Consider the following 11640-nt stretch of genomic DNA (forward strand, 5'->3'; position numbering starts at 1 on the left):
ACTGAGAGGCTGAGGACCAGAGAGAGGCATGCCTATAGGAATAGGTTAGAAGAGGCATTCCTGACCAAAGAACTGTTTTCTGAGCAGACCTGAACCTGAATTGTAACAAGGAAACTTCCCTAAAATATTCCATCATTGTGGGGGGAAAAAGGAGAGGAATATAAATTCATTTTGATTAATATATGTTTACATTTCATAGTATGTAAGGTATGAAAGGAGATTTAAAACAGATAGATGGGAGAAATGTTGGAGGATGAGGAGGAAGAAGTATCAAGAAAGCAGGTATTGAATAATTTGACAATTACACATTAAATCCAAGTCTGTTTAAACAATTTGTGGACATATGTAGTCTCTTAGAGTTAAAGCATTTATTATGGAGGTGAAATTTTAAGTATGTAAGGGCAATATATTTTGGATAGAATTTTTAGGGCTCCAAGGTTTTCTCAAAAACCTACACAATTTCATTATGCACCAAATGAGGAATGTTTTAAGAACACAATATACTTATTAAGTATCCTTCAACACATAGAAATGACCACATCTCAGTTCTCCATCAGCAGTTTCCCCATCCTTTCCAGGAGTCTTCTCAGGGCTCCTTTCACGTCTTTATTCCGCAGGGTGTAGATGAAGGGATTGAGGGTGGGCGTGATTATGGAATAGAAGAGGGAAATAAATTTTCCCTGCTCTTGAGAGTAGCTGGAAGGGGGTTGCAGATACATGTAGATGGCAGGTAGGTAAAAGAGGGAGACAACCACCAGATGGGAAGTACAGGTACCAAAGGCTTTGTGCCGTCCCTTGGAGGACTGAATCCTGAGCACTGCACGGGCAATGAAGCCATAGGAGAGAAGGATGAAAGCTAGCGGGACTAGCACAAAGAAGGCCACCAGCACAGCCAACGTGGCATCATTCACCGCCGTGTCAGCACATGAGAGCTTGATCATGGCTGGCACTTCACAGAAGAAGTTGTTTAGCACATGCTCCCCGCAGAAGGGCAACTGCACTGTCAAGATCACTTGAACCAGGGAATTGCCAAAACCACTGACCCAGGCCACAGCCACCAGCTGCTGGCAGAGAGGGCGGTGCATGATCACGGCATACCGGAGGGGTTCACAGATGGCCACATAACGGTCCAGGGCCATGGCAGCTAAGACGATGCACTCAGTGCAGCCCAGCCAGTGAAAAATCGCATACTGAACCGTGCAGCCACCATAGCTGATGGTCTTTCTGGAGCCGCCCATATTGAACAGCATTTGTGGGACTGTGGTGGTGGTGTAGCAGAGGTCTAGAAAGGACAGATGGCTGAGGAAGATGTACATGGGGCTTTGGAGCTGGGCATCGATCCGGGACACTGTGATGATGGCGATGTTGCCCAACATGGCCAGAATGTAGGACACCAGAAGGACCACAAAAAGAGGAAGTTCCAGCCATGGCCTATCAGAGACACCCAGCAGGATAAAGTGTTTCGGAGAATACTCCAAGACACTCTGGTTGCCACTTCTCATGCTGATACATCATCTGGCACCTGGAACGAAGTGAGAAAATTGGGATGAAGCCAACCTGAGAGGAGAAATAATGCTGTTCTTCATTCTTGCACCCATGCTACTTATAAAGGCTCGGTCTCACCTGATCTTCTTACCCCAGTGGAAAATCATGAATGCACAACAATCAGACCAGAAGCCAGAACACCTGCAAATATGTCCATTCTTTATCTTCTCCTCTGTGGCATCGATTATGCCATTGAATCTTTCCAAACCACAATTTCTGCACCTGTAAGAGGACAACAAATTTCTACTTTAAATATGGAGCCTTGGGGATTAAAAAAGGAACATTAAGTGTGTGATAAAAGAAGATTACCCTATGAATTTTACACCATTCTTCCAACTTGGCCAAAATCTGAAGTAGCTCCCATCCTTATTAGGATGCTTTCTTAGGCTGTGTGTGTGTGTGTGTGTGTGTGTGTGGTGATGGGAGGAAGGTGGGTAGTGTCACAGAGCAAATGTAAGGGTTTTGTGAATAGTCAAAGGCTTAATTGATGTCCACATACTTACTCCCTAAGCTTTCATTAGGATCTCTGGTGGTTTAATGATTACACATTGGGCTGCTACCTTCAAAGTCAGTAATTCCCAAACACTACCTCCTCTGCAAGAGAACTACTGGGCTTTCTTCTCTCATAACCAGTTACAATCTCAGAAACTCACAGAGCAGACCTACCCTGTCCTACAGAGTCGCTATGAGTTGGCATCAACTCAATGGCAATGAGTTTTGAGTGAGAGTTATTGTTAGTAGAAACTGGATTGCCCATCAATTACTCACAGGCTTTCCACTGAACTCGGCTGGCCTCCAAGTGCTTCCTCTTTCCCAGCACTGTCAAGTATGTCAAGTATGTGGTTTTAAGGTCATGATGGGGAAGCAGTAGTTTATGATAGAATTAAGAGAACCTAAATGCAGATCATTTATGCAAGATCCAAGTTTAGTGTCTTATGTGATACTTTATGCATAAACTGGGCACTGTTCAGCTGTGATGCAGCAACAAATATATTTCCTCCTACCCTGGACCTATATTCTAAAGAACTCTGCTCTTGATGGTACTGGCTATTGGGGGTCTTAAAGGCATGCATTCAAATAAGCAGCCATTAAGTGAGGGGTCAACTGAGTCCACATGCAGGAATCACAACAAAGACGACAATAACAAAATTCAAATATGACAAAGGGAAAAGTATCAGAGCTCAAATTGCGAGCATCCATAGAAGGCTATGGAGGACACTGGGAGCTCCAAACTGGTCTGCAGAGTAGCTAGTCCGATTAAGCCACTGGCAGATCCCCTCTGGCCACAGGCAAGGGTCTTGAACAGCTTTACTACCAGGTAGGCATCATTGTAAGTGTTATTATACTGGACTGAACTTGATATTTGGTCAGCTGACCTACCTCTTGACCCACCCTATTGTTGTTCTAGGTGCAAGTATTTCTTGCTTGATCCATGACAAAAATTTCTTCCCTGGTCTTTTAAATACTGATGGTGGTCATTTATTTCTTCCTCATTATTTGTATTTTAATCTTTATATTAGTATTATTTTATCCTTACCACTTTATTTTGCTTCTTTTTAAAAATCGTTTCTGTTGGGTACTCCAGTTTGTGAAGCACAGATGGTGTAGACGCCTAAGATAAGGACTGATGTAAGGGTTTGTAGGGGAAGTAGAGGCAGGGGGGTGGGGTTGGGTGTGGCAGATAGGAAAGGGGTGAGGGGGTTGGGGGAACAAACAATATAGGATGGGGAAGGGAGCACTAGAATTGATTGTGATTACACAATTTAGTCTAAAAGCAATTTATCCATAAAAAAGTTCTAAAATTGATTGTAGTAATTGAATTGTATGATATGTGGATTATGTGCCAATCAAACTTACAAAAACAACAATCAAACTCTGCTATTTTCTGAAGGGGAAGAAAAAACAACCAACCTTAAATCCAGGAATTAAGTGAATACGTAGGTGAAAATCTCTTTTCTTCCTTCTAGTGTTTCAAAATGACATATATTTGCTATAAAGTTTTGATATTTTTTGTCTTAAACAATTAATGCACTTATTTCAATAATAATATCAGAAAAATTCCTTGGATAAATTTCACAGGAAACAATTTTACTTCTGTTAGAACTCAGCATTCTCATTTTGGTGCAGTGAGCTATGGCAGGGAGAATCGGTTTAGACTAGGTTTTAAGTTGGGATGGTCTAAGTGCCATTTCCCTTTATGTCCTGTGCTCGATTGCTGATTCCAAGTTTCTTCTCTGAATCCAAGCTGGGGAACAAAGAAGTTACGGGGGTAGTGAAGAAAAACAGAAAAGAGTAGGGGAAATAAGAATTGAGAAAGAGTGTAGCATAGACTATATTTAATAGAAAATGAAAATTCTTAAGCTCTCACATGAGCCCAGAACTGTGATAACACATTTACATAATTATCTTACTTAATTTTCTAATGACTCACTAAGGTAAATATTTTCACTTCAATTTTATCTTTGGTTATAGTGGCCAGAGAGGTTACTTGACCCGTCTTAATTTATTTATAAAGCAATAAGTGATAATGCCATAACTGAACTTGCTTTCTGCTAGAAAGATGAGACTAGACTGTCTGCTCCATAAAGATTCCAGTCGCTGAAACCCTGTACATGACTGCTTTGGGTCAGAATTGCTCAATGGCAGTGGGTTGGATTTTGGGTTTATTCTCTCCATATTACCTCCAGCACTTTCCTTTGTAAAAGGTATCTGGTAACTTGGATAAAAAGGATGCAGGAACAGGGAGGTGAGAGAGTCATGTCGAGTGATGGCTCTAGAGATTTGAGGAGAGAAACTTATACATGGCTTCTGAACTGCAAACGCAAATATCATGCCAACCAGAGCCTTCTTGTCCTGTATCATGCCCTGCTGTTCATCCCTCTAAAATCAGAGCTCTGCTCGAGTTCCTGTCCTCTCTCTTTCCTTGACTTATTTGTCTTCTCACTCCCTAAATACAAGTAAACCTGGCCAAATGCGTAAATCTCCACACCTCCCACAAATGAAAATTTCCAGACCTATTTCTGAGTTATGACTTCTTCAATAAACTCTACTTACCTTTTCCAGCATTGTCCATAAATGCAACACAAATTTAAACTATTGGCAATTTCCCCCAAAGTCAAGCCAGTTCCTTCTAATTCATGGTTGTTTCTGCATCTGTCATTCCAAGTTAGAACATTCAAGTAATTTCAAAGAATGCTCTGCATCTTATTTATTGTGTTTCACCAGTGACCTTATTCTATTGCTTCTATTTACATAATACCTTAGGTACATTCTATCTACAACTCCACCACATTTTTCTGGAGCAGAGCCTGTCTGGACTCCTACTATAGTTCATTAATTATGTTCCTATAAATCTTGTTTTTACCATGCATTTTATTATCTTATTCATACCTGTAATAATAAAGTCACATTTTGAGAACTCAGGTTTTAGGATCCAAGCTATCTTTAAAACATCCAATTACCTAAAAATTAACCCATATCAATATATAGTTACCTTCTCCAAGATAGAGACTGAATCCTTCTTACGTTGAATCTTCTGTGGTTTATTTAGAAAATATCACATTATCTACCAAGTGGAGCAAAAGTTAAACTCTTTGTTATTAACTAAAAGGTGTGCTGTTGGAACTAATCAGTTTCTCCATGGAAAAAAGACCCAGGGATCTTATCCCTTAAAGAGTACAGCCTAGGAAAAACCCATGGGACAGTTTTTTTTTTCTTTTTTAACATTTTATTAGGGGCTCATACAACTGTTATCCCAATCCACACACACATCAGTTGTGTAAAGCGCATTTGTACATCGTTTCTCAAGATATTTTCTCTCCATTTAACCCCCCGACATTAGGTCCTCATTTTTCCCCTCCCTCCCCGCTCCCCCCTCCCGCATGAGCCCTTGATAGTTTATAAATGGGTATTTTGTCATATCTTGCCCTGTCCGACGTCTCCCTTCATTCACTTTTCGGTTGTCTGTCCCCCAGGGAGGAGGTCACACACAGTTCCATGTAATCGGTTCCCTCTTTCCTACCCATTCTCCCTTTACCCTCCCTGTTTTGCCACTCACACCAATGGTCCTATAGGACTCATCCGTCCTGGATTCCCTGTATTTTCCGTTCCTATCTGTACCAGTGTACCTCCTCTGGTCTAGCCAGTCTTGCAAGATAGAATTCGAGTCATGGTAGTGGGAGCGGGGAGGAAACCTTTAGGAACTAGAGGAAGATTTTATTTCTCATCGTTGTTACATCGCACCCTGACTGGCTCATCTCCTCCCCGAGACCCCTCTGCAAGGGGATCTCCAGTGGCCTACTAATGGGCTTTGGATCTCCACTCCACACTCCCCCCATCATTCACTATGGTAAGATTTTTTGTTCTAATGATGCCTTACACCTGATCCCTTCGACACCTCGTGGTTGCATAGGCTGGTGTGCTTCTTCCATGTGGGCTTTGTTGCTTCTGAGCTTGATGGCCGCTTGATTACCTTCAAGCCTTTAAGACCCCCATGGGACAGTTTTATTCTTTTTTTATTTTGTAGGGCCACTGTGAGCCAGCATTGACTTAACAGCATATGACATTGTCACAGGGCATCTTGGAGACTATATTTATACCACTCCAATTTGCAAGCTAGATGATGGCCCCTTTGATACAGATATGAAAGAATCATAAAAGTTTGTGGAAAAATGTAAATAAAAGATAATGGAATTTTCCCATGAAATTTTTGAAGTTCTGTAGTGTAAAATGTATATGGACCATGTAGTTTAGTAACTTTGTAAACACACACACACACACACACACACACACAAGGGCTTGTCCATAAGGTTCTGTTATCTATTAGCTCAAAAGATCTAATATTTTAATATAAAATTTAATGGTGCATTTCTGCAACTTGGGTGAACAGGTCAGGCACTCTTAACTGTTAAGGATATAACTAGTATGATGGCACAAGAGATCGCATCTTACGCATATAGTTTATGGGTTAGAATGTTTTCTGAAACTGATGTTGACAGGTTTTCTACCATCACAAAAAGGAAAAGGCATTTTTTTTCTCATCAGTTTTTGTACTTTCTGTCCTGTTCAGATGGCATTCTCGCTATTGAGTATAAATTCTGAATAGAGTAAGATTAAGACATTATCAGGCACAACAAAAGAGAGTTTAAAAATAAAATTTCTATTTTGCTCCATCAAGTATAGTCCAGTTCAATGTAGCTGAAGCCCAGACACATGCTCGTCTCTATTTCCCTAAGTTCAGACCTTTGCCCATCCCATATTATCATACCTGCAATGCCTCCTGTTCTGTCTCCCTTTCCCTCTAATTTCAATAGAGCTCAACTTTCACGAAACTTTCTTCATGAGTTTATCACATATTAATAATCTCGTACAAGCCCATTTAGTGAAAAGGGTTTTAATTACTTATAAGCATATTCATAAAAGAGACCTAAGACATAATTTTATATGCTTTAACGTAAGACTTTTTTAATACATTTCTTAACAAACACTGAAAGGAGAAGGGAAATAAATCAGTATTAAATAGGCTGGTAACCTTTCAGTTCCTGTGTAAGGCACTAGCTATATGTGCTGTCTCATGTCTTAATTTGAATAACTGAAAAAACCAAGAAGTCCATAAGATTAAGATGCCCACCTTGTTTCAGATCAGAGCCAGAGTGTGACTCCATAGGGAGAACTACTTCTTCACCTGAAACTGCTTCACACAGTGAATCAGCTTTCTATCAACTCTCAACCCAACTCTCACTGCCCTTTGGCCAATTCTGACTCATTGTAACCCTGTAGGACAGAGTGAAGCTTCCCCTATAGGCTTATGAGACTTCAAATCATTACAGGAGCAGACAGCTTCATCTTTATCCTGGAGAGTGACTAGTGGGTTCAGACCACTGACTTATGGTTCACAGCTCAGTGGACAGCCTGCCACATCACCAGGGCTCCTAGGTCTCTAGATGTCTTAACCTGACCCTGTACAGCACTGTCTCCAAATACCTGACAGTCACTTTTTACAATCACACGCATGAGGCATACTGCTCAATGAAAAACGTAATACTATGCTATATTCATATTGTTTACTAATCACATCCAACATGTTACTTTTGATTTCAATGTAGATTGCAATTTTGAACAAGGATCTGTCTTATATGCTGTGCCATCAACATTCATTAAACAGAGGAGAAAGCAATTAATTCACAAAAGAATACTGATTTAATTGACAAATATAACAGCTAAAGCCATTTCCCAGATGACAACCTAGTCCAGATCGTTTGTGGAGCCTTAGCTTCATCAACTACTCTTTCTAGTGGTGAGGAATAGGGCAAAGGAAACAAGGGGGAGCTGGACACAGCAGTGACAAGAGAGCCTCTTGGTGAACATGCTGGCTGCTGTGAGCAGACCGGCATCACATGGCCCAGTGCCACCAGTGTAGGGGATGCTAAATACTCCCCACTCACATTCTATGGCTTTATTATTTTGTCTGAGTATTTAAATTTGCTACTGAAATATACTTATCTGGTCCTCTCTTGCCACCTGAAATCTAGGCTTGATTTTGCTCTTGTGACGGGGATTCCTCATCAAAAACATTGGGATGTAAAGAAAGAGATGCTCAGGATCCTGTACACTCTGGGCAGCATTCATGTTTCCAAATGAGAATCAAGTTGCTTTTTTGTATAAAGGTGGGGGTTACCTGTTTTGTTCCCAATAATTTTTAGTTTGAAATACACGATTTTAACCACACTGCCTAATCACTGACTATCCTCTATCCCAGAACACACTATTCTTAGCAATGCCACAGTGTACTGATCTGTATTTCACTTTGAAGATTTTAGCATGTCTATAATTGAGGATTAATCACTTACCGCATGGCACCCAGGCACATACCAAAGGATTTGGTTAAGCAATGGAGGTTTTATTAGCAGCTAGTTGGTGGTCTTAGCTAGGGGGAAATGAAATCAGAGTGCTCCCTCTTCAAGGAAGACACAGCCCAGTTTCTCTGATGAGACTTCTGGGACCACCCTTAACTGAAAGTTGTCCCTGAGCAGGTGTAGATAGATTATTCCCAGTCCAGAAGAAAAACCTACCTTCCAATGAAAAACACTCACTGGGGAGAGTCAATGCTTGTCTGGACTTTTCCCAGTTGGTTGATGAACTTTGAAGTTCTGTTCTAGCTATGGCCCCAGAAGCACCTTCAGGGACTTTGAAATGATGGAATATGAGTCTTCAGATGAAGGGAAGCATGTTAAGTGACATATCAGCACCAAATTCTTCTCTCTGTCCATTTCAAAATTACCCCTTTGGTTAATCGACCTCTTCCTTTCCACTCTATTGCATTAAGATTTTTCTCTCCAGACTTCCCTTTGAGAGCAGCATCTTGTTCTTATATGGCTGGGAATTTATCCCTGCTGTTTTGTTTAATTAGTGTCTGAGGGGTTGGCAGATAATTGAAGTAGTGTGTGAGCCCAGAGTACTTGTAATTACATGGTAAATCCTAGAAGACCAGAACAATAGAAGGCCAGAGGAAATGGACCAATGATAGTAAATGAGAAGTCCATTTGAAAAAATTACAGGGAGTAGGGGCTACTGTAAAGTCAGAACAAAGAAATAATTTGGAGTACGGATTTTGAAGCAGGCTTAAGTACTAAGCCTAGCCACTAATTGTCCATATTGTCTTTGAGTAAATGATCCAACCTCTCTGTGCATGACTTCCACCATCTGCAAAGTACAAGAACCAATAGTATTACGGTACTCTCAAAAGTCTGTTATGATGATAAAATAAATATATGTTTCTAAAATACTCCAAACAGTAACTGGCATAGAGTTATAAACTATATAAGTTCTTTTGATGGAACAAATGATTTGTGCTCAGCTACTAACCTAAAGGTTGGTAGTTTGAACAAATTCACTAAAGGTTGGTGGTTCAAATCAACAGGGCACCATAGATGAAAGGCTTGGTAATATGAGTCCATAAAGATTATGGCAAAGAAAACCCCAAGGATCAGTTCTACTTATAACATTTAGGATTACCATGATTCAGATTTGACTCAAAGACAATCATCTATCTATATCTAAATCTATCTCTATAGCTAGATTTCTATTTATCTATCATCTATCTATGTATCTATCATCTATCTATCTATCTATCTATCTATCTATCTATCTATCTATCTATCTATCTGCACATCCACATCCATTCACAATTCACACCCACACCCATACCTGAACCTATACCTATCAATATCATCTATATTTACATTAAAATTAAGTGTTCTCTTTGACACAGGAAAAGAGAAAACAAGTCTTAAGGCAGAGAGTCAGCAAGAAGTAGCACAACTTTTAATCCATGAATTGTAATTATAAAAACACAACTAGCACTAGGACCATCATGGATAGTGGTGCCTTTGGACAGTCATTGTTTCTTTCTAGTTTAGACTGGATCATCTTTGGAATCTAGGATGAGTTTCTAAGAAGGGTATGGGATGGCACCATGGCAGCGAGTTAGGTTTTCATTTTTACTTTCTAGGGCTTTAGGAAATATTTTTCCTGTGGGTTAGAGGAAGGAAATTAGTCTAGAATCTCGGGGACTAACCCAAAGAAGGATGAGGATATTGATGCTTTGACAATGAAGAAGGGCACATGTTTGCTTATGAGGAATGGCTTGCTGTGCTCTACTCCTCTGAGATGTTGGATGTGAAAATTGGTATTTCTTAGGAACTGTCTTGGACATCCAATTTGGATAATTTCCAGGGACATGGAGATTTAGTTATCTGTGCAGTTGAGGCATGGGGGAGAATGGAAGAAAACCAGCAATTTTATACTCATCAGATTCTGTCAGAATTCTGTTGGGAAAAAGAAACTCATGATTGAGACTGAGAAGAGCTTCCTTAGTAGTGTGCTAATAATCAATAAGACATTTTTCTGTAAAACATCTATCTTCCCACACTTATTAATAGTAAGCCCATTTTACTCAAGGCAATAATGCAATCCTTGGGAATGGCTTACCTTCCCCGATCTGCTTTACAGGAAACCAAAGATATGCAATGGAAAGCTCTGCCTTTGCATTTAGCTTGGAGAAATATTTATCAGACCCTTTCTTTCTTTCTTTCTTTCTTTCTTTCTTTCTTTCTTTCTTTCTTTCTTTCTTTCAAAACAATTTTATTGGCACTTCATCCACATGTCATACAATTCAATAGTTTAATCATATCAAGAAGAATTGTACAATCATTACAACAATATTAGAACTTTTTAAAAATCCTTGTGCTCATTGCTTCTAGTGTAATTTTTTGTTTTCAATTGTGGCAAAAATAAACACAACAAAACATTCTCTAATTTAACAACTTCTACACATATAATTCAGCACCATGGATTATACTCTTCATGTTGTACAACAATTACTGATATCCTTTCTCAAATTATTCCACCACCATTAACATAAACTCAATGCCAACTAAGCAAAAATTCTTATTTTTTTGGAGTGGTGGTGGTGTTATATGCTTAAAAGTGATATTAGACTCAACCAGAAAACACTTCTTCTTTTTAAAAAAATAATTTTATTGGGGGCTCATACAATTCTTATTACCATCCATACATACGCCAATTGTGTAAAACGTATTTGTACATTCGTTACCCTCATCAGTCTCAAAACATTTGCTCTTCACGTAAGCCACTGACATCAACTCCTCATTGTCCCCCTTCCCTCCCCGTTCTACCCTCCCTCATGAACCCTTGATAATTTATAAATTATTATTTTGTCCTATCTTACACTCTCCAATGTCTCCCTTCACCCACTCGGAAAACACTTCTAAAGGTTAACAAACAGATCTTGAACTATTTATAGTCTTCTCTTTTTTTGGTCATTGGTTTTTGTTTCTTTTGTTGCTTTGTTTTGCTCTGTTTGTTTTTGTGCAAATTATTATCTCTGCTTATATATCTAGATAAGATAGGCAGGATAAACAACTGGAGGAGAAAACAATGGGATTGATGGTTCCTGGGGGCTATGTAGCTCAACCTTGATTTTTTTTTTTTTTAGTATGTGCATTATTGTTTATTTCTTTTCTTTTAAAAAAAATCATTTTATTAGGGGCTCATACAACTCTTGTCACAATCCAT

General features: G+C 39.5%; 1 protein-coding gene across 1 annotated transcript; it reads right to left on the reverse strand.

Moving 5' to 3' along the window:
* Window positions 1-542: 542 nt before the first annotated feature.
* On the reverse strand, window positions 543-1502 carry LOC101652874 (olfactory receptor 2B11). Its single transcript, XM_004697262.1, has one exon. The coding sequence runs from the start codon at window positions 1500-1502 to the stop codon at window positions 543-545; it is 960 nt and encodes a 319-aa protein (XP_004697319.1).
* Window positions 1503-11640: the final 10138 nt, after the last annotated feature.

This window comes from Echinops telfairi, unplaced genomic scaffold (assembly GCF_000313985.2).
Source record: "Echinops telfairi isolate 266 unplaced genomic scaffold, ASM31398v2 ScPeMD7_7469;HRSCAF=8507_0, whole genome shotgun sequence".
NCBI lineage: Eukaryota > Metazoa > Chordata > Mammalia > Afrosoricida > Tenrecidae > Echinops > Echinops telfairi.

What these genes read in the sequence shown, in the direction of transcription:
- LOC101652874 (XM_004697262.1), bottom strand. Translation starts at nt 1,502, where the DNA reads ATGAGAAGTGGCAACCAGAGTGTCTTGGAGTATTCTCCGAAACACTTT.